The sequence below is a fragment of the Ostrea edulis genome, chromosome 5 (assembly GCF_947568905.1).
Source record: "Ostrea edulis chromosome 5, xbOstEdul1.1, whole genome shotgun sequence".
NCBI classification, from domain to species: domain Eukaryota; kingdom Metazoa; phylum Mollusca; class Bivalvia; order Ostreida; family Ostreidae; genus Ostrea; species Ostrea edulis.
The window spans coordinates 42,808,719-42,833,588 of NC_079168.1; the positions used below are offsets into that span (position 1 = coordinate 42,808,719).

The following is a 24,870-nucleotide window of genomic DNA, read 5'->3' on the forward strand; positions in this document are numbered from 1 at the left end:
ATGGAATGAAATCTTTTACAAAATATACTTTGGCTTGTGCTTTAATAAATCAGGCAATGGAAAGTCGATTCAGTTCAGCAAATGGTAATATGTTTCATGCAGTTTTATTAGTCCTAACATTATTTTACAGTAAAGTGGATCGAACGAGCTAGATGCTAGAGCATATACCATTGTTTGCTGGGATTCAAGGTCATACATGCATCTGAGAGATCTTGATGCACCTGACCCCATTGGTTCTCTATCCATCTGAACCATAGAAAACTCGTAAAATCAATACATTTTTGACAGTTGGGTGTGCAAGAGTGGGGATGTGTAACATCCACTAATCAGTCTCCAGATAAACCTCCCAAAAAATCGCCAATTTAAAAGAGGAGCGTACACCACACTCCTTATTAATGAGTGTCTTATCTCCCGTTGACGGCGGGCTTCGATCATTCAGGCATGTACGTAGTAAATGTCTTTCAATTTTGCACTCAAAGTTCCGCTCAAATATTGTGATTAAACCATACTTCCGTTATTGTTGTAAAATTCCCTAAATCTAGAGGCCTTTTCAATGAAATATGTATTTATATTAATCTCAATTTTCGAAGTTACAATTAACTTTGGGTAGATTATTTCTCGTATTACAGGGTTGTCTAAAATGTAACTTGAATAAATGTCCGAAATTTCATGTTGTACATAATATGCTGGAATGATTTTTATAATAGACAGAATATTGCTATACCCAGTTGACACCAATAAAATACCCAACCCAAAACCTACCGAAAAGTTCTTAGTGACAAGGAGAGTGTTAAATAAAAAGTGGATTGTTTCCATACAGAAAATTTCTGATTGGTCAATCTCATACACTGGTGTAGCAAGATTTCCGTTGAACAAAAACATTAAATCTTACAAAGCACAAAATTACTTTTGAGCGATCCTACTTGCATATTTGCCTCATTGTTAAAACAAAGTCATGTATTTTCTTTGTTATACGAATTAGTTTCTATTTCCGGTGAAGTTTTTAAAAGATCAAACTCCACAGACGCCGAGTTCGCGGACCGAAGCAGTGAGATCGTTGAGAAAAAAGACCCGAAATAACCTTTTACGAGGTCCGAAATTCAGGAAACCCTTATCTTTCATTTGACGATATTATGGATTCTGTCGAAGATTATGCCAGACGATGGACTAACTATGAAGGGGAAAACCATGCCACTGTCAGATTGGATAAAGTGTATAAGACGAATGTAAAAAAAACTTTGTATTAGATTGGGTAATCCAACTTGTGTTCAAAGTTCCCTTTCAAAGGACAATTCATCAAAATAACGTTTTAGTTTTAAACACATATAATATCTCAGTCAATGGGACGAATGAATTTGAGTTACCGTACATATACTAGATTTCAAACTTCACAAAACCCCTAAAAGATACATTGTAGGACAGCAAATGTTTTATTAAGCTCCTATCTTTACTCCTCACCAAAATACATATTTGTATCAACTGCTGTGAAGGAGAAACTTCAGATGTATTGTCCTGCAACATATGCGAGAAAAGGGGTGTAAACCAAATGTGGATTCAAAATAAATTCTATAGAACTTAAAGGACACAACGCACGTTTCTAAACTTTTTCATTTTTTCAGCAAAATTAATTCTTTTCATGCTTAAAACTACTTTAAATGTGTTTTAAATGAAATATTTTGTGTAGTTTTCGAGTTTGAAAGCGATGAAATTCAAATCTTGCGATATGCATATTTACTTTCGCTATTTTACGCTCCATCATGTGTGACGTCATATGCGCCCTCGGGTTTGATTGATTGAATATTGTTTAACGTCCCTCTCGAGAATATTTCACTCATATGGAGACGTCACCACTGCCGGTGAAGGGCTGAAAATTTTCGGCGTATGCTCGGCGCTTATGGTCATTGAGCAGGGAGGGATTTTTATGGTGCCACACCTGCTGTGACATGAGGCCTCGGTTTTTGCAGTCTCATCCGAAAGACCGCCCCATTTAGTCGCCTCTTACGACAAGCAAGGGGGCACTGATTCTGGTCTGTCCGCTATAACTCATGCATATAATCTATTTTGGTTTTTGTCTCTCGCTTCCTTCTTTTCTGTCCTGTCCTTATGTAAACATGATTATGTTTGTGTCTCGCTTTCCCTGTATCTCTTTTCCCTTTGGAATGTATCATATGTACTTGACCTCATACACCACGTATTGTTGGTTTGAGTGAATATAGAAATTTGAAACTAACCCGGATCCCCACGGGACTCCCCTCGGGTTTGAAAACATCTATTAGCCATTTCATAAGCAGATGAGATTTAATCGACCAAAAAAAACCCAAAAAATCAAAAACCAATTATCATGTTAACGGCTTGTAAATGATATTGCATTAAGATGTTTTGTGCCGTGCTCGGTTGTATTAGTTGTCGGTAGAACGGATTTAGACTTAGTATTTTTCAATTTTTCGAAGGAAGGTACGAGAAAAAAAACGTGATAATTTTTTGATGGAGCAAGAAGTTTACCTTAAAAAAATTCCACCCAGTCACCTTTTCAAAAACCGCTTGGACAGAGGTCCTGATAAACTGCGAGAAAATGGATATATCGAAGCTAGGCACTACATAATTCTGTTCTGGTCTTCAAATTCAATACACAACCTTCTTCTTGTAACGACATACCCGGTATAACTTGTGCTTCCAGTTTCTACCAACTGGTAGATTTTCAAAATTTTTAAAGATACAAAATAATTGAACTTTTAATCATATAAATGATAGAATATCGTATTCCCTAACTTTAAATTGAATAATAAACCTATTTCCTCATTGAACTCGTAACATCTTGAGTGCATCAGTATAACGCCATGCTCCCACTTCCTAACGACGTGCAAATGATAATAAGATTGCTTTATCGAAATAAAATAATATGATTTCCACTTTAAATTTGATTATTTTTATTGATTTCTTTTTCTTTTTTCTTTCTTTCCGAAATGCACCCGTGGCAGTAGCTTGACCTAGGGCCTAGTTGTCAACAATGTAACGTATTATAATTTGTCTAATCCAAAAATAAATAATAATTGCACTGTTTATTTTAGAGAAACCGCACCAGTTACAGATGTATAAAGGAATAACATTACCAAACAGTGTGTAGACAGCGACCCCTATAAACACGATTTACTCGCAATATTGCCGATTTTATACACGCTTTCCGCGCTATATTTGGGTATTTACATCGCTACATTTTGTATATGTATACACTGGTGGCGAAAACATAAAACTTGGAAAATTTGTCAACACCGATTTAAATATTGCCCATGGTGAATAAATTAGGCCCCTAAAAGCTGAGTTTTTAATAATATCTCACACTACTTTCACAATCAGTTGATCGAAGAAGGGCGCATGTGACGTCACTGTACCATGTGACTACCTAACTAATTAACTAGACTTTTTGAAATCGGGGCTTAGATTTAAGTCTGTATTGTGGTTAATTATCGCAAAATTTTGGCGAACGAACTATTAGAATTAATTACTATAAGCATAAAGAAGACGAAATGCATGTAATTTTGTAAACTTTGAAAACATGAGATGTGTCTTTTAAGTAAATCCCACAGATTTTAAAATATTAATTTCTTTTGATCAGTCATCCATAAATTCGAATCTCTATAGACGATATTACAAAGATTTTGGAGTTCCTCATTGACGATATCTATGTAGTCTTTGGATATCAGGTCTTTCAACAGTCTGCTAAGTTTCCCATTGGCACAAATTGTGCTCCTTGTTTAGCTGACCTGTTTTAGCTCACCCGAACTGAAAGCTCAAGTGAGCTTTTCTGATCACTTCTTGTCCGGCTTCCCTATTCATAATCTTTTAACATTTTCGACTTCCCCTCCAGAACCACGAGACTAATTTCAGTCAAACTTGCTATAAAAATGTTGGGGTGAAGATCAATGAAGTGCCACACCCTTCTTGAAGTAGAGATAATTATGAATTAGTGAAAGGTTTGTGTCATCTTTTGAAAAATATTCTTCTCATGAACTACTGGGCCAATGTCAATCAAACTTGACAAAATCTTTCTTTGGTAAAGGGACTCAAGTTTGTTCAAGTGAAGGGTCATGTGCCGTTGAAGTTGACAATGGAGAAGCTGAAATCATTCCGTTTGTCATAAAGGTGAGCTGTTAGTTTGCCATTAATACACATGTATACCTAGTGAGCTCGAAATAAAAGACGCCATGAAGTCTTCCACGTCTGTTCCATGTTTAGATGTTTTACTGTACATGAAGAGAACGGCAAACTAACAATTCATCTTTATGACAAACGAGTTGACTTCCTCTCCATCGTCAACTTCCAATATTTATTTTGCAATATACTGTTATCACCTGCATATGGTGTTTAAATATATATATATATATATATATATATATATATATATATATATATATATATATATATATATCTTTCATTGCTCTGATACGCGAAAACATGACCTGTGTATGATCAATTGTTAAAAAGGTGTATATTACTCACAAATAAATTGATGTTACAGGGGGTTCAATAGATTTGCTTGAAATTAGCATTTTGCAACTTCTATGGTCGTTATAATTTCTATTTTTGCCAATACAACCTATCATTAGGTTGAAAGCTGTCTCGCCTGTTTCATACCAATTGATAGGCCTTTCAAACTGATAAACGGATTTTGACTATCGATTTTTCCGTTTAACTGATCAATATAGAGGGCTCACAGTGGGTGTGACCGATCAACAGGGGATGCTTACACATAGGCACCTGTTTCCACCTCTGCTATTTGCACTGGTCCATATTTTCCCTGCTTTCGATCTGGTATTATACATGTATCTCCCCTTTTCCTGACATTGTTTTTGTACTTTCTTTCTGTCAGTCTGATTGTCACAAAATTTTGTGAATTCTGTATTCTGCATAACTTATCGAATAGGCTTGAAGCGTTTTACAATTATTCATTGCCATTTGAAGATGTGCATATTGTCGGGAGAGGATTATCCAACTATTTCCAAAGAGTTATAGTGGATCTAAGAGGGGTGGAGGATGTAAAATAGATCGTGAACACTTCCCCTATATGGCTTAACTGATAGACTTCAAACTTTGTACAATACCTCATTAGCATTTGCAGATGTCCATATTGTTAGGACAGGATGATCCAATTCTTATCGTTAAATTTATAGTGGATATAAGGGGTGGAGAGTGAAAACAGCTTGCGAACACTTCTATATGGCTTATCAGATAGCCTTGAAATTTTGTACAATACTTCAGTATTATTTTATGATGTTTACATTGTTCTGCCTAGGGATCTAATAATTTCCTACAATTTACAGTGGATCTCTCGCTGTGACCTTCAATTCGACTTTTAGATATATCGATGACGTTTTGTCTATTAACAATGATAGCTTTCATTCATATGTCGATTTGATATATCCCTGTGAGCTGGAAATAAAGGACACCACAGAGTCGTCCACTTCTGCTTCATACTTAGATATTTTATTGAAAGTAGACATTAACGGCAAACTAACAACTCAACTGTATGACAAACGGGATGATTTCAGCTTCTCCATCGTCAACTTCCCACATTTATGTAGCAATATTCCATTATCACCTGCATATGGTGTTTATATCTCTCAACTGATTCGATATGCAAGAGCTTGTTCTGGGTATAATCAGTTTTTAAATCGAGGTAAGCTACTGACAAACAAGTTTATGGTACAGGGATTTCAACAGTCTCGATTGAAGTCAGCATTTCGCAAATTCTATGGTCGTTATAACGATCTAGTTCGTCAATACGACCTCGCATTGGGTCAAATGCTGTCTGACGTGTTTCATGCCGATTGTTAAGCCGTTCTTGGCACACTGATTTTGACTGCGGATAACTCCGTTTACCTGATCAGGATATGGGGCTCACGGCGGGTGTGACCGGTCAAGAGGGGATGCTTACTCCTCCTAGGCACCTGATCCCACCTCTGGTGTGTCCAGGGGTCCGTGTTTGCCCAACTATCTATTTTGTATTGCTTGTAGGAGTTATGAGATTGATCACTGTTCGTTATCTTCACCTTGCATCAAAGAGATGTGTTTTATAGTTTTTTCGTGTAAAAATGTATGTTCACTTTCCTACTGGTACTTTAGAATAGCAGTCATTGTTTTTGTCTCATATACAATAATGACATTGATCACTTCGATGATGAATCCTTTCTCCATCTTTCTCCTCGATGCACAAAGGACAGTTCATAATGTCTATGTTCCAGCTCATTTGAGTACTTTTTATTTGGGGAGCTGGAGAGACATTTGTTTTAACAAAAACAAATTATATTTCTTTACAGAATTTATGAGATTGATTACTGTTCGTTATGTTCACCTCTTTCATCAGATGAAATTATTCGGTCAGGGTGTATCTATCAGTAGCTCAGAATGGAAGGCTGGGTCATTATATTTGCAATATAAAAACAATACAGAGCCTTACGATTAGCTAGGACTAGTTGTGAAATACGAGTGTCACGTCTCGTTCAGAATTGGTAATTTTATTTCTCTTAAACTTATGGCACGGTGCTGTTGTAACAAAATATACAGCTTTACACAGATAGTCTGAACTGGACACGTGACTGTCACTTGATTTGTGCATTAGATCTATAAATGAACGAGTGACGGTTGTTTGTAAACACTGATTTAAAATCAAATAATTCAGGTTAAAACAGATGAAATAATGTATGAATTTGCTAACTGCTGACTTCAAACGATACTGTCGAAACCCTTGTAACTTGTTTGTCAGTAGCTTGTCTCGATTTTAAAAATGATCATACGCAGAACATGCTCTCGCTTAATCGAATCATTTGAGAGAAATAATCACCAAATACAGGTGATAATGTAATGTAAATATGGGAAGTTGACGATGGAGAAGCTGAAGTCATCCTGTTTGTCAAAACGTTGCGTGTCAGTTTGCCGTTCGCATCTATGTTAAAAAATATCCAAATATGAATCAGATATGGAAGACTCTGTGGTGTCTATTACATGTATTTCGAATTATCCGGGATATATCGAATCAACATCTGAATGAAAATGAACATTATTACATCTAGCTGAAGTCCACAACAAGAGACTGCTTTCTTCTCATGTAGAATTAAAAAAAAAATTCTGCCTCATAACAATATAAAAACAGGTTGGCTAATAAAGGAACACAATTCATGCCATGGAAATTTTAAAAGACTGTTTTGAAACTTGATAACCAAGGACCACATAGATATTGGCAATGAAGAACTCCAGCACTTCTTAAAAATGAACTTCAAGAATCCGAGTTGTGTTTAACAAAGCATTTTGAATGACTGATCACAACATACGAATATTTCCGTGTTCTATTTTTATTGACAAAGCTGTCTATGATGTAAAAAAGCATAGTCTTTAATCTATCGGGAGGAATGTTGAAAAATTATATGCTTTCATGCTGTTAATTTTGGACAGTTTTATCATTTCAAATGTTACTAAAAAAAATTGGAATTTTGTAGAATGCACATTTGATTTATACCACTTCTCGCATATGTTTTGGTGCAATACATCGGAAGTATCTCCTTCAATGCAGTTGATATTCCTTTGAGGAACACAGACAGGGGTTTGGTAGAGCATTTACTGCATCCAGCAATTAATGTATCTTTGTGTTTATGGGTTATTTTGGAATCGAATATAAGTACGGTACACGTATAACTCATTCATTCGTCAAATTTGAAGAGTGATTTTGAAGAATGTTGTTTTTTGAAAGGGAACTTGGGGTAATTAATAGCCAAGGTCGTTTAAAATACCTGTACAGTTGTAATTATGAGTCTTACAAACAAAGACAATATTGTTATAAGCTTTGCTGGAACCAATACATATTCCTCATTTTACCTATCTAATTCTTTCACTTCTGGTTTACTAAACATCGCCTTGCATAATCTTTAACAGAATTCATTACAGAGATGACGTTATCTCGACAATTCAAAGATCGGAGCTACCTGAATTTCGGACCTTTTGAAATATCGGTAAGGTCATTATTTTCAACTATATAGACATCACCAGTAAGGACAAAACTATTTATTGACTTTTCTACCATAGGAAAAGTTACATAATTCAATACAACAAATGTTCTGGATACAATATAAAGGATGCCCATTATTTTTTTGTTTATATTCTCATACTTACAACCGCTACATACTTTGTAGGTTGGGGGATACATTTTGATATCTAGTTAAATTAAGGTCAATGCATATTGATTCAAAGGTTTTTTTTGTTTTTTTTGTTTTTGTAGTGTGAAACACATTGAATGATGTCATTTCACAAGGGGATGAACCGCTTAGCGGTGACCTTGCTTTGACATTTCTTTAAGTCATTTCCGTTTTTAAAAACACGCGCCTGTGACAAATTATGAAAAGCCCTTTCAAATTTGTATATTTCCGTTCCACCAAGAAAAGGGCCGAGGTCGTCGGAAGATCAAAAAGCCAGTCAGATAAGGCGACACAAAAAGTGATGTCATAACCTCCTTTACAGCAGTCAGTGGGCGTAAAAGCTCGCACGATAAATAAAACTGATGGCATGGAATTCGAAAGAAAAACACAAGTAGAACTACATTAGCCTGATGAGATGTTTGCTGAAATTCCTTCGGTGAAGTTGGTTTATACCTTGTGAATCGATCTTGAAGCGGGTAGACCCCTGATTGTTTACATTAGTTTGTTGCGCACCTTTACACATATTTTATATACTATCTCACAAGTGCTTACAGAAAGTAGAAACTGGCTATGCAGAACAGTTTAATTAAATCACATATTTTGGATAAATTATTAATTCTATATTTTTTCATTGGATAGAGGGAGGGAGTTACATGTATATAAAATCCCAATCGAAACTTCTCGGGTCTTTCCGGAAACTCAGGAAAAGCGACTCAAATGTATTGCGTTCACCGGAAGTACAAATCTTCCAACATTGGTGAATGTCATTAATTAGTGATTATTAACATGTTTTAGACATACTATGGGGTACATCTTAACGTTTCTAGCAAATATTTGTTGTGATAAAAAAAACCATTAAATAATTTTTTATTGTCGTATTCTTATTTGATATAAAATGGAGACTATCGTAATACTTGTACATTCGAAGTTGTTTTTCCGCTTGCCGAAAAGGCCCGAGAGTGTGCGATTGCATGAGATCCATACTTCAGGTACTTGTGATATATGCAAACAGTGTAGTGTGACGTCATAGTTAGCTTCGCTGTTTTCCCCTTTCAAATCAAGCAATTATCAACAGTTGCAAAACGAAAGGAATGAGAAGACTTGTCTGGTTATAGATATACGCTACTCTGTTCTTGTTACCTTCCGGCTTCTATACATGTATGTACAGCAATGACAGTTCGCTTGTTCAATTTGTTGACAGCAGACGATGTCAAGTTTCCAAGAAAGAAATTATTAAAAAGTGAATAATTATGTTTAGATAATGATCGACGTATGAAAGATTGTTTGAATACTCACAAAAAATTAGCACGCCATAACAATCTACTTGTGATGCTTCCAGTAAGTTCGTATGTATATTCGGTGATAACTTGACGAAAAATTGGTGTATAGTGAAATAATATATTTCGAAGCGCTATATAATCGGTAGCAGAACTTAAGTGAACTTGCAATATACGCAATCCGTGATTCAATATTTTTTTTTCAAAGCAGGAGAAAGATCGCGTTTTCGTGTATATTGCAGGAGAACCACCGAGGTCGAGAAATGTTGTTTTGAAATATATAAGCCGCTCGAGGCGTTAGCCTCAAACAATATTTCAATACCAAGGATGTTATCCGGCAACATACACAAAAACAAGAACTTTATTTCTACTACGGCTCAGAAATATACAACCGATCGTTTTCATATATAGCTACCAAACTTCCACCAGAGTTCCTTTGCTCACAAACCAAACTCTTCCAGTTAGGCATTATGGGATAGGAATTTCATAGGAACTACAAAACCACGCAGCCGCGTACACTGAGTGACGTCACTGTAGAAGTTCATTACTTTACACTATAAATAACTCCCTATTTTTGTGATCTTTTGATCATTTTATGTGTAAAATAAAATCCATACTTTTAATGTCAATATTTTCAAGCTTTAACTATGAACTACTTCTTTAGTGTTATTTGCCCGTGTGAGAATCGCGGACTCACAATATACGAATCTGTTTCTGTACAGCGTCAGCCGGGAAAGATCTATTCGTACACGTAGATGAGGCCTCGACGGGGAGTTTGATATAGCTACGAATTAGGTCACTGTGACGTCATGACAGTTTCCGAAACGGCCTTCCTTGTTTTTTTGCTCACGAAAAAGGTGAAATGGTAGGGGTATTCTAAAACTATTTTGAAAACATTTCAATTATTTCTACGCCTCGGTTGACAATGGTTTTCTCGGGGTGAAAATTTTCAATGTTACCCTCAACTACATGCAATATTTATATAATACCAATTGCTTTGAATACAGTTCAAGAAAAACTTGTCTGTGCATCGCCATGTTTACATGTATATCGTTCTGGGCATGCAGACGATTGGTTTATACTGAATGACAAATGTTCTTCGGTCATCTATGAATATGTTTAATACTTTCATGTAAAATACTCGAATTTGATTGGTCGAGAGGCAATTGAAAAAACATATTGTTAGCCTCCGATAACAGAAAGCACGCGCTCTGGGGTGATAGTATCTAGCAACGGGTAACAGTATTTGACAACGAGTGATATAAAAATTATCACATGCGTCAAATTGATGCGTGTACGGTTCGCCGTAGATTGTTAGAGGACGTCGTTTGAGCGTTTGTAATAAACGCGAATACCGCAACGATATACAAAATACATGTATTACACGACAGTGATTGATCAAATGTCAACAGACGTAAGTCTTTTTATTATACATGTACTTTTATGTAAAATATTTGAATCTGATTGGTCGATAAGCATTTGTAAAACCGTATTGTTATCCTCTGAGAACAAAAAGCAGGCCGTACAGGGTGATAGTATCTAGCAACGGGTAACGGTACTTGACAACGGGTGATATTTTAAAAATTATCACATGCGTCAAATTTATGCGCGTACGGTTCGTCGTAGATTGTTAGAGAACGTCGTTTGAACGTTTGTGATATGAATACCCGCATCGATATACAAAATATCGCATGACTATCAACAGACGTAAGTTTTTCTGCTTTGTTGTTTATATAACATTCAGTATAATAAAACAAATATTGCATGTAGTTGAAGGGAACATTGAAAATTTTCACCCCTCGAGAAACAATTATCCTCGGCTACGCCTCGGTTGACAATGATTTTCTCGGAGTGAAAATTTTTAATGTTACCCTCCACTACATGAAATATTTGTATATCACAACATTTATTGATTGAATTTTATGATTATAGAATTTTTGAATTACCAGTCATCGACTTTATTGTTGCATTAGCAAAACTCGAGGTGCAAGCGATATGTGTTGTCAATTTTCTCATAATCAGTTAATACGTATGAAGGTATATCGTAGAATAATGACCGCAGCATTCCTTTGATCTTTGCAATAACCGTAGAATTGCATATAATTCACAAGGTATTCTAATCCACATAATGTTTCAGCTGATGAAGAGCAAATCACGTGTGTATTTATAATAATTGGAGCGAGCTCGTCACAAAGCGAACTTCGCCCTAAAAAAATTATGAGCTCAATATTCTGCTGTTTTCATGAATATAGATAATCAAAATACAAGCAATATACACACCTGCAATATCCTTCTAAACATTGTGTGGAACCTTAAGATCTGTGGGAGGATTTTGATGGCGCTGTACAGAAAACTCCTAAATATTGACTTTATGCATGAAAAAAAATCACAATCCATACAATTCGTTTTAAGTTACACAGAAATTTCCCAAGAATTGGATAAGTTCAATAAACTGCTGTTACCACAAAAATTAAAGAAAATAAATTTCAAGCAATATGCACGTGTTCAACATCCATACAAACACCTTGTAATCTGTGAGTGTTGTTGAATTAAACATATCATTCATGTATCCACTACATTGTATAAACAATCTAATTCCGCATAAAAGGGTCATAGGTAGCAGGGGACAGTTTCGCACTATAGGTCCGGTCAACTTTTTCAAAAAATGGAATTACCCTGTATTTGAAGTGATATTACATGTGTAAAAATGTATACAATAATTTTAGGATGCATGTCAAATGTAGCTGAGTGCTTAGTAAAAATGTTGATATACAACATGTAGGTGTCACCATGATTCCTAGCATATAGATGGGTGCAAATACGAAACTAAGACACGTGGTCAGTTGCTGAAGAAATTCCGGTGAAAACATGCAGGGTCTAGCAAAAGGTCTGTAGCTGTGAGGGAAGGTGGATGGCCCCATATGAGAGGTAGATTTTTGAGAAGGGCAGATAGTGTTCTTGATTGTGCACAGTGTCTAAATCCCCATGTTTGGTACTGTGATGGTGTGGGGGTGGTGCGGATTAGCCCAAATGAGGGAAAATCAAAGCAAAAAAGGGGAACCTGCTCAGAGCATGTTTTGTGCACCAGCACCAGTATTTATAGATTACATGTAATTTAGGGTCATAATTTATTAACTACACTAATATGAAATACAAGTATTGACATAAAAGGGAAATATGATTTTTCATTAGTCTGTCATAATCTGACTTTGGTGTATACCCCCTATCCACATGTTTCAAAACCAAAGAAACTGTCCCCTGCCACCCATAACTTTTTCTAATAGTGAGGTAAATCGTACCAGAAGTTGATCATGGTCTTTAGTTTTCCACTACGAAGGCACACAACAAGTTTCAGTTCAGATTCTTTATTTAAATCTGTGATAACCCAAGAGTATAACATGTGGACGAACTGACAGACAACAATCGCCATACCACGATACGTTCCGAATGAGGATTCGCAAGTACACTCACAAATCTAATTATAAAATTCAAATTTTCAAATTTAAGTTATGCTATTAGGTATTAGGAAGAGGATAATAATCTCTTTGTGTTTATTACACCCCCTTGACACGCTTTCCATCAATTCATTGAAAACCTACACATGCGTTAGTCTCCTTTCGATACAGTCCATTTTGATAAGGGCAGATATACTCTGTAAGCAAACAGAGGAGGGTCAATTTGTCAAACTAAATCCCGGGTGTCGATAGACGGCGTTCAAGTAGGAATTACGTATCGATGGGTAAATAGAAAAAAAAAATGAAAAGAAGAACTGATAACATTGCTGTATACTGTATTTGATAAAACGGATCACATATAAACACAACACCTATTGAATCCATGGAGTTGACAATAAACTAAATTATAATCTTTTCCGTAAAATTTTGATAATAAATGTGCTAGAGGGACATAATCTTAAAATCAGGACGCATGCACTGACCTTACAGAATATAAGATAATTCATGCGTTTAATTTGGTACAGTTTTAAAACTGAGACAGAACTGTGTAAGATAAGAAAAATGTATAAATGCATTTGTCTAAGAATCAATAATATGTAGATTATGATTCTCAGAACTTATATTAGTTATGTATGCATGTATATACATATATTCCTAATAAACTTTAAAAAGAAAGGCATTTCTAAATAAACAGCCCCACACCTCACCCAAATGGTTAATCCTAGACTTTTAGCTCTTAAAGGCGTGTACCTTTTCTCAATACTAATTTGTTGTCGCTTAGATGACAGTCCCAGAACGATTGATAAGAAATGTCATATCTAAAGACTTACGCGTAGGTGATTTCAGTTCTGTCCTTTGGTATTTCAGTCTTTTCGTTCAATATATTCACACACACACACACACACACGTACACACACCTCAATGGACTTCCATTTTAAAGACTTTTGAAGGAATGGTATAAAACATAAAACATTAATACCATTGAAATGTAACACAATGGTAGGTGAATGCAATTCCCTTGGGTGATACCAATGTTTACATTCATTTAAGGATATACATGTATAAACTGAGAAAAGGTTTCGTGATACTATTTACAGATAAAGGAATTTTCTACATTAATCTGACACAGCTACGTCAATCAATAACACAATCTTTACGATTCATTTAGTTAAGCACGTTAATTGACAACAATTTAGAACAATAATTTATTCATAAGTTTCACGTACCTTACCCGATGAAGCGTCTTCAAAGAAAATAAAAACCATCCTACTGGTGCATTTCTCCCGAACATGAGCGTGATCAAAGAATGTTCTTATCTACCGAAGGCCCTGGCCGACTAAAATAAATTAAAGTTTAATTTTCAATGAATAACCTGCACGTCTTAACAACAAGTGAAATGGGGATTTGGTTTATCCACTAATGGTTAATTTTCGCAAGAAAAGGAATGAAATAGAAATAGGGATGCTCTAGAGCTCATGTTACGATTCGAGATATTTCTTGAACATGTAACACAGGGTATATTGATTTTTACGGATTTGAACTAGGGCATATGGAGTGGATTATATAATCTTAACACTTGTAAATACGAAATTTAACTTCTTAAAGTAGGAATTCAAGTAACAAATGTCGACTCATTTATCGCCTGTAATGGGTATTGAAGTTAATATATCGATCAAATACTGAAAAAAGATCCTATGTAAACCTTCTTGAGTTAAATATTTGTAAACAGCTTACAGTTATGTGTGTTTTCTATGATAGCAGAGAACTACACTGTACACTGCGACGAATAGCCTTCATACAACTGAAGCAGAAACGCACGCACGCACATTCACACACACACAGATATAAAATATTGTTGCATAATTCATTTCGACATTCTTGTAGTTAGAATAACAATGGTATTATCCCTTATATATGAATGGAAAACCCAACCCTCGCTTATCCCACCTTTTTCCAATCAAATATTGGCAATTGTTTTCACATACATGTACACGTAAATATATTGTTCGATATATCCTTAAGTCGGTGATTTGACCGACTTTGAATTTCATCCCTGGTTAGAACGATTGTGATTTAACATGGGTATCAATGTTTGCAACAAGCAATATGGCATAACCTCTTTAAAAGCATTTCAAAATATTTAATTGTTCGCATTTCTCATCACTGCTGTGAAATCAATTGGAAATGAAATCTTCGGTGCAAATATAAGATTTTTTCCACGTCTATGTCTATTGCACAGTGGTCCGGTATTTCGTATGTTACAAATGGAGGGTGTGACCGATCACCAGGGACTTCTTACTCCTCCTAGGCACCTGATACCGCCTACGGGGTGTCCAGCGGTCTGTGTTTGCTCTACCGCTCATTTTGTATTCTTTATAAGATTGATCACTGTTAGTTATCTTCACTTTTCATCAATAACATTAAAGAATATTTTATCAAAATGTTTTACCTATCAACATTATATGCCAAGTTTGACCCCACCCTGTAGTCAGATCTCTACCCCGGAGATCACGAAATTCATAATTATGGTAGAGGTTTGCCTGCTCTACATAACTATGCCTTTGGTTTTTTCTTACAGATGTGCGGTTGTAAGACTGGTAACCATGGGTCAATATTTGGCAGCTTTTGCCCCGCTCTTAAAGTTCTAGGGGTGCAAGAGTCCTGTACTTGATAATTTATATCCCTCTTGTCCCAAAGATACGTCATACCAAATTTGAAAAGAATTGGAATGGTAGTTATCAAGAAGTTAACAATATTCAGGTGTACATAAACGCACGACGGACGCAGAGCAATAGTCAGGTGACCTAAAACAAAAGAAAAAGCATGGAAGTAAAACGATCTCTCCGTGATTATGCTTCTTGGTGTTTGTAGTTTCACTTTTTAGTAACAGACCTCGTTTACTCACATGCGTGTTCTGTTAATCACGTGCTTTTGCAGAGTATCATAATTGAATATATCGTGTTGTTGCATGTAATAAAATCAGAAAATTTTCAAATCGAAGAATGCTAAAATTTACAAACAGAATGGATTTTGTTTCACTTCAATATTAATGATTTTTCGCAACAGAGTTCAATGGTACATGTATTTAGAAGCTGTTGCGTATTTCTGAGGTGTACTTTCCTTGAAATGAGAAATTAGAATTAGACATAAAAAAAATTAGAATTAGACATAAAAAGTAGGTATGAAACACAAGAATGTTTTAACAAAAAATCTCCAAATTTGCTTTCTTTGATCTTTGGGTTTAGAAAAAAAAAATAAGAACCCTCTTCCTGTCTTAAATAGAAACCCGTTCCACATGTCTATTTTCTGTAAATATTGTTAAATATTTGTGTAGTTATGTTCGTTCTTTCAGATGAAAGGGTTTCACAGAGTCACATTAGCTTTTTATCTTGATTGTTAATGAAAATTTGGCAGTTAACAGATGCACATGTTATGATACTTCTTCGGGTTCCTCTTAAATAATACAAAAGTAACCAATGCTGCACAAACAAAATTATATGTATACTTGAATTGCTTCATGAAAATAAAATCTGTGATACAGTATTGTAAAGGGATCAATCATCATTAAAAGATCCTGTACTTAATGTTCTATTTTGAGACAAGAATGGTAGTGTGATAATGTAATTCTTTTCGTTTGAGGAATGAATAAGGAAGAAATCAATTTCTACTTGGTCACAATAATGAATGGATTAATTAGCTTATTCAAGGTTTTCCATTCGAATACCTGTTTCTATGTTCAGTCATGTGATTCAACAGAACCTGTTTTAATCATGTGGTCATTAGAATGACACGATGGCAACTAAAAAGCGTTAAAAGAAGAGAGGCGTACAAAGCGTAGAACACCAGCTGTCTTCTAAGGGTAGATAATCCAAACTGATTTTAATATACCGATGTCCAAAGATAAATTTTACGTTCATGTACATTGTAGCAGTGGATTGAATTGTAAATTGTGTAATTTTATTTCAATAGGACATCGTACATGACATGGTTTAGAGGTCATTGATAGACAGTTATGCTGATGTCTATGTTCACATTTTCTGAAATGTTTTTGCCACACAAATGTACCCTTTGAAGTAATAACACGGAACTTCATACAATGTTTAGGTCGTGCAGTAGTTGGTATATTCCTGAGAGGTTTTATTTGACTAAAATATCGCACTTCTTCAAAGAGACTTTCATATTAGTACTATGGGAAGAGTGCAGTAGCTAGTACCCTCAGTTCGTGCCTGTTCCTGGACCTCTAGAGTCACTGTATGTTATTATTCTGTTCTCTACCTACTCGAAGTCTGCATTTGTTCTACAATATGTAGACGTATTTCAGAATGCATCTGTACATTGTCATTTAGCAATAACGATAAACTCTAGTCTATTTTCCTCTAGTTTTTTTTTTTTTTTTTTTTTTTTTTTTTACAAACCACACAACCATGCACCGGTATTACATTTACAGTCTTACATGTAATCCGCACTCATACTATTGAGGAAATCATTCCTCTATACATTGAAAAAAATTCTAATAAAATCTTTAATTAAAGAGAAGCTTTATACCAATAGAATAAGAATTCCTGTGAGATTCGAACACCTTTTCAGTCGATAAAAATATTAGTACTGCACAACATACTGAGCGTCGAGCCAACGTGTTGAATAATTCGTATACTGTGATGATGTAAATGAAATGATGATAATTCATTGAAAAAAATCTAATTTTTACCCATAATGGATCGTGGTTCCGTTTTCATAACTTAATTAAATATTGATTAATTTATTTATTCTAAATATCTATCGTGTATACAAACTAGCACTGTAAATACTCAAGTTTTGTACACAAAACATAAAGTTACTGAATTTGAAACCCTGCATCTATCATGGTTACCATACGGACAAACAAAAATGCTTTTGTTGAAGACGTTTATCATTATTTTGTATTTGAAAATTTCAAATCTTTCTTGTTCAGATTGAGGAAATCGGCAGGTCTTATACGCCTCTCCTTTTAGCGAATGATTTTCAAATCAAATTAATCCAACTAGTATGTAGGGCAAACATTAAAGGTGCCTCGTGTCATTGATAATTTCATATAATGTGTCGTATTGTTTGTTATCGATTGTTAGATCAGGAATGAATGGGTTTTAAAGGAGAATTTAGGTAGACTTACTAAGCCTTTGTTGCCTTTTTATAACGATAATAAAGAGCGCCAAGTCACCAGAAATAATCGATTTCTATAACAAACCTGTCTATTAAATGGTATACGGTACACATTTAACTGGATGACATTTTTATTCAAAGTGGGGACTTGGGATTCGGAAGCCCACACCTAGTGGTCAAATATGCATAATTTTGTCTATTATCATGGACTTTTGATTGTTAAAATGTTAGACCCCTATTCCAAGGGGAAAAAAATCTGGTTCCGTGCATGTAATCTCAAATTATAATCGGACATATTTCGCTGTCAGGATGACACCCTTTCCCATTTCGGATATCTAACATTCAGAACAGTATGCCTGACACTTTCATGACCTGAAACGGAATCCAGTTTGACACAATCCTGTGGGGAATACTTTTGTTTGGGATAATCAGTTGTTGACAAAATCCTGTGGGGAATACGTTTTTGGAATAATCAGTTGCTGGCAATATCCTGTGGGGGAATACTTTTGTTTGGAATAATTAGTTGGTTAAAGTTCTCCCGAAACGTTTAGGTGGGTGTAGGTGGTCTTGGTCGATGCTAAATCAATGAGGAATGCAACGAGGAATGTTAGTTTCACACGATAAGGAATGTTAGTTTCACACATTGACCTGGAATGTTAGTTTCACACATTGAGGAATGTTAGTTTCACATAATGAGGAATGTTAGTTTCACATAATGAGAAATGTTGGTTTCACATAATAGGAATGTTAGTTTCACATAATGAGAAATGTTAGTTTCACATAATGAGAAAGGTTAGTTTCACACATTGAGGAATGTTAGTTTCACTCAATGAGGAATGTTAGTTTCACACATTTATTCAATAGCCTATTCGTTTACAACAGTAAATCTAAGCAATCTTAAATCAAATGTCAATGCTAAAAATTTCAGTTTATGGTATCCAAGTTCCCAAGGTTATTGATCATGACGCCGTGTTGATACTCACGTTTATATAATATAATACATGTACATGCTGTATGTACAAGTTTAGTTTCCGGAAACATAGAAAATGGTTTATCCATTATTAGTGGCTTCATAAACTTATGATTCTATAATAAATTGCAACCCCGAAATTGAATTGTATTATCTTCACCTTTCATTATCACGAAAGCCTATTAGTGACATATAAAAAAATAAATTCACATTCCACTCATGTATCTTGTAATTACGATAGAATTATATCGAAATTACGAGAAAAGATCCCGAAATTTCAAGAGAATTATCTCGAAATTACGAGAAAGATCTCGTAATTACAAGATAATTATTTCGAAATTGCGAATAAAGATCTCGTAATTTCAAGATAATTTTCTCGAATTACGAGTAAAGATCTCGTAATTGCAAGAAAAGATCTCGTAATTGCGAGATAATCATCTCGAAATTACGAATAAATATATAAATATTGGTCAAGCGATATCTTTCATATAAAAGCTCTCCTTTTCTCTTTCCGTCGTTGTTTATTAAATGCTGTTTTAAATATCGATCAAAGTATGCAAAGTAGACCATTAGAATAACTAGAAAGTTAACTGAAGCATGCAAAGTAGACCATCAGAATAGTTAGAAAGTTAACAAAGTAGACCATTAGAATAGTTAGAAAGTTAACAAAATAGACCATTAGAATAGTTAGAAAGTTAATAAAGCAGACCATTAGAATAGTTAGGAAGTTAACAAAGTAGACCATCAGAATAGTTAGAAAGTTAACAAAGTAGACCATTAGAATAGTTAGAAAGTTAACAAAGTAGACCATCAGAATAGTTAGAAAGTTAACAATGCAGACCATCAAAATTTAACAAAGTAAACCATTAGAATAGTTAGAAAAATAAAGGGAAAGGCAACCCTAACCACATTGTTGCCTTTATGAATAAAGTATTATTTACCGATATCGTAAATGACAGTCTTTAACAACAAAAATCCTTGCTTAACAATTAAATCAATATTAATCTATCTTATATTACAAATTACCCGCCGCTAAGAGAGCGGCCATTGAAGTTTAATTTATTACGTCACACTGTCGGTTCCGGTTTATTTAATCAGCTGCACTGTAAACATGACAAGTCACGAACAGATAAGTTTGGAGCCGTATAGATTTGAGCCCGTTCTTTCGCAAGAAGAATTTAAGAAAAGAAGACGTTCAGTCAAGTCGCATACCAGTCAGATGGTACTCGTTTCTTCATACATGTAAATGTCTCAAACCTCAACTTGTCATTACGCAAATGAAGGATCCACAGTTTACATAGTATTTTCTTTTGGAATAACGAATAACTTTGTTGGGTCAGGAATTTCTGGGGGGGGGGGGGTCACATCTTTCCTTCGCATTAGTGTAATTAACTACTTGACAGGAAGGCGTCCACCTATTTACAATGTATTTGTTAAATCTACCACATGCACATCTTTGATCTCATCAAAACCGGAATAGACGGTGTGACGTCAAAATTTTTGATATACAAGAGTTCCGCATCATGACAGCCTCTTAACGTTTTAGAATTAGTACTGAAGTTTATCTAGGCTGTATATCAAAAGAATAGTAGGGCAAATCTTTATCATATAATTAATCCTATCATTTATCATGTAAAAACTTTTTGGGCTGCCTTTCCCTTTAAGTTATTGAGTGAAAGTTTATTCATATATTCAAAATGTAAAGGAAAGGAAACGATGGTTTATTATTGTAAGCTTCTGCACAATAAATTAATTAACTTTTATAAGTTTCACAATCATATGAACTAATAATAAAGTTAAACGATCATAATGCTTAGTGTGACTGTATTTGAAAGTTCAAGACTTGTAGTTTCGGCGCTGAGTGCACACTGACTGTGGCGGTACATAATATCGTTCAACACATAACGTCCTCGGTGATGATATGCACGTACCCTCGCAGTACATATTGTCGTCTGTCGGCACATATTATCGGCGGCGACAAGGCATATTTTTACATCAAGGTACATACTGTTGTCGGATACAATGGTACATTGGAATATATTGTCGCCGGATGCGATAGATGGGAAGAGATGTCAGGGCTCGACATTAACGCTTGTCCGGTGCCAGTGGGAAAAAATTGTGACAAGTGAATATTGATGGGCACTTGTCTGATTGGACAAGTGCTTTTTTTATGTAAAGAAGTCTCCAAATAATAATATAATCAATATATGCATCCAGAGGTGCATGAGCCGAGTTGCATGGGATACATTGTGAAGTCAGGAATGATGCGGCATATTTATAATTGTGAAGAACTAATTGTTGGATATAATGTAATAAATTCATAACATACCAGTACAGGATTTCTTTTATTCTCGGTTGACATTTCGGTTGATTTCCCGAAAATCAATAGTCTTCCCTACCTAGTATCAACAATCTAGTTTGACCTTTTATCTATTTTCTCCAAAATCTATAGTGGTCTTCCTTACCTGATACCTTACCCACCCAACCATACCTCCAAATTTCAATTGATTCGGATTTAAACTTTTAGAGTTATCATGCAGATCCAGATATTTCTAAAATTTTCAATCTTTTTTCAGGACTGTGACCTTGACCTTTTTTCTCCGAAACCAATGGGGGGTCTTCCTGACCTGCTATCCAACAATATAACCAAGTTTCATTTGATTCAGTTTTAAACTTTTTAAGTTACTGTCCAGAAACCATATTTGTCTGAAGTTTTCAATCTATTTTCGGTCACTGTGACCTAGACCTTTGACCTTTTTTCTCCAAAATCAACAGGGGCCTTGCTTTGCTGATATCCAACAATATATCCAAGTTTCATTTGATTCAAATTAAAAATTTTCGAGTTATCTTCCTGAAACCAAATTTTTTTTTATTTTAAATCTATTTTCGGTCACCTTGACCTTTGACCTATTTTCTCCAAAATCAATAGGGGTCTTCCTTACTTGGTACATAACAATATATTTAAGTATCATTTGATTTGGATTTAAATTTTCTGAGTTATCCGGAAACCAAATTTTTCAGAAATTTTTATTCTATTTTCGGTCACTGTGACCTTGACCTTTGACCATTTTTCTCCAAAATTAATAGGGGTCTTCCTTATCTGGTACCCAACAATATATCAAAGTTTCAATTGATTAGATTGTAAACTTTTCTTCGAGTTATCGTCTGGAAACCAATTGTTGACGCCAAACCGTCCGCACGCATCACCAAACCAATAGCCGAGTTCAACTTCGTTGCAACTCGGCAAAAAAGAACGATTGGTGAATTTATCGGTAGTTCAAAGTCGGAAACAATGCATGAAAAATGAACTTCGATCCCGATATCAATCGCTATGTAAAACTAACTGAGTCACACTCGATCGGGATCGGTGTTCACTTATTGCATACTACTTTCCAATCTAATTAAAATTAGATCCTTTGATCCGCTCATCTACTATCGCTACACAAGGATCTAACAACTCTCCATAAGAGGTCATCTCAGATTGAACTTTTGCATTGACCAATCAGCGATCGGCTTGAGAATCGTCGGTGCGATTGTATATTCTCGGAAACGACGTCTTCCGAACGTATATATAAACAAGTAAAATGGCTGCGGCCATACCAGCCTCGCCGTCCACACCACGCAGGATATATAGTTTATGTAATATTTGTTGTCTATGCGGGTTTTCATTTCTAATAAAAGAAGTTGATCGAAACGGTACTGCGACATGGAAGAAGCTTTCGAAGCTGAAACTATACATTTAGTCGTATCATGAGTATTACCTTTGTAGCCAACGCTTAAGTAACTGATACGAGACAGCTTTTTGGTCTGGTCCTTCATCAGGCCTATCAATGGCGAACATACGAGTACATGTCCAGCCTCACGACTAGTTCGTTTCTGAGCTGCAGCGTAAACCTGGAATGGCAACGACTTTCCAAACCCAGTTGGCAAGACAGCAATGCAATCTTTCTTCTTTGTAATATTGCTAATTATTTCCTTCTGTTCCGGTTTCAGAGCGTTCACGCCAAAATCCGGTAATAGTTCTTCGACAATGTTGTCGATTGTAGGCGCCGCCATTTTTTCACACTCCCGAACAGTAGTTTAGATGCGATATTCTGATTGGTCAAGAGATTAGAATTTGATTGGGTGCTATTTTCTCAACAAAGTTCAATCTGAGATGACCTCTTATGGAGAGTTGTTAGATCCTTGTGTAGCGATAGTAGATGAGCGGATCAAAGGATCTAATTTTAATTAGATTGACTACTTTCAATTTTGTAAGGAGAAGGAGAATTTGTACCCTCAAGTACGACCCAGGGTCACCCCATTTTAGTATGATACCGGGCCACCCTATTTTCTACACAGTTTACTACGCTACAAAAATAGTCCAACATAGAAGTAAAAATACAATGCAGAGTCTGTGTATTGCATACTACCAAAGGAAAATGAATATTAAGCAAGTCATTATTGTATAATTTACACGTCATCATTTTTGAGCAAAAATAGCATAATTTTGAAAATGATTATTCTATGTTATCTGCATTCCCCAGATTTTCACAAATACGAGAATGTGATATGAACCTAGCTTATAATATATACAATGCAGTGAAATTGAACTTGGAGGAATATAACCCTTTTATTTATTTGTAATTTATTTACAGATAATCATTAGATAGTGTTGCAGCTAGAGAGTGACCTCTGGTCACCTATAGATTTCAGACATGAAAATTATGTTACGGTGGATTATATTTTATGATGCTACAACAGTATCAAGGTGAAATGTTTAGCTCACCTGAGGCAAAGAATCAAATTAGCTTTTTTGATCATTTGTCTATTCGTTTATAAATCTTCTTATGTACTGGGCATAGTTTCACCAAACCGAAGTAAGTGTTGTCCAAATTTATCTACAGATGGTCCATGGGTAATTTTTCTAAATTATGTTATGGTTTGACGTTGTAATTGTTCATTAGAATTGTTGTAAATAGAAAATATAACATATATAAGGCGTCCCTCTAAGATGTGTATAGGAGATAACGGGAAGTATGGATTTCGGACATACATGTAGCAGAAGATTGCTCATGTGGTCACTCTACCTGTTACTTGGCTATATGTATTTGAAATAGCAGAAATATGAACAAGGTTGACCTAAGATCATCCATACACAGAAATGTCGGTTACCTCAGGGCAGCTTTCTATCAATTTTGTCAATGGTGACCAGAGGTAAGCCTTGCATGACTATTACATCAATGGGTGACCAGAGGACACCCTTATATGACATTTACATCAAAGAATGACCAGAGGAAACCCATATATGACATTTACACATCAAAGAATGACCAAAGTAACCTAATATGGCATTTACATAATTGAGTGACCATAGTTAACCCTTATATGACATTTACATCAATGGGTGACCAGAGGAAACCCTTACATATATACACTGTATGACCATTACATTAATGGGTGACCAGAGAACCTTTCTATGACCACCACATCAAAGAGTGATCAGAGGTAACCCTTGAATAGTGTTTACATCAATGGGTGACCAGAGGAAATCCTTATATGACCATTGCATCAAAGGGTGACCAGAGGTAAACCTTATATGATATTTACATCAACGGGTGACCAGAGGTAACCCTTATATGGCATTTACATCAATGGATGACCAGAGGAAACCCTTACATTTATATGACCATTACATCAATGAGTGATCAGAGGTAGCCCTTATATGAATATTACATCAATAGGTGATCAGAAGTAACCCGTATATGACCGTTAGATTAATAGGTGACCACATGTAACGTTATGTGATATTTACATCAATGGTGACCAGAGGTAACATTATACGACCATTACATCAAAGGGTGACC

The 24,870-nt window shown here is 35.3% G+C and overlaps 2 protein-coding genes across 7 annotated transcripts in view; both read right to left on the minus strand.

The window, feature by feature from the left end:
* The window catches only part of LOC125652343 (uncharacterized), a 61,955-nt gene extending 47,630 nt beyond the window's left edge, over nt 1-14,325 (minus strand). For 2 of the 6 annotated variants that reach the window (XM_048881488.2, XM_056164509.1), the window contains exon 1: nt 14,142-14,325. The gene's annotated coding sequence lies outside the window, so the exon portion shown is untranslated. The remainder of the gene's footprint in view (nt 1-14,141) is intronic. The other 4 variants (XM_056164511.1, XM_056164510.1, XM_056164516.1 and 1 more) reach the window with 4 other exon arrangements.
* Nucleotides 14,326-16,651: 2,326 nt separating this feature from the next.
* On the minus strand, nt 16,652-23,080 carry LOC130054955 (ATP-dependent DNA helicase RecQ-like). The gene is made up of 2 exons (XM_056166085.1): nt 22,786-23,080; nt 16,652-16,674 (listed from the first exon to the last, which is right to left on the minus strand). Exons 1-2 carry the CDS (start codon nt 23,078-23,080, stop codon nt 16,652-16,654), a joined length of 318 nt encoding a protein of 105 aa, XP_056022060.1.
* Nucleotides 23,081-24,870: the final 1,790 nt, after the last annotated feature.

Excerpts from the sequence above, each read along its gene's own strand:
- LOC130054955 (XM_056166085.1), bottom strand. The coding sequence starts at position 23,080 with ATGGCGGCGCCTACAATCGACAACATTGTCGAAGAACTATTACCGGAT. Across the intron at positions 16,675-22,785 it reads CTTAAGCGTTGGCTACAAAG|GTTCTGTTGAATCACATGAC; the intron begins GTAATACTCATG and ends TGATTAAAACAG.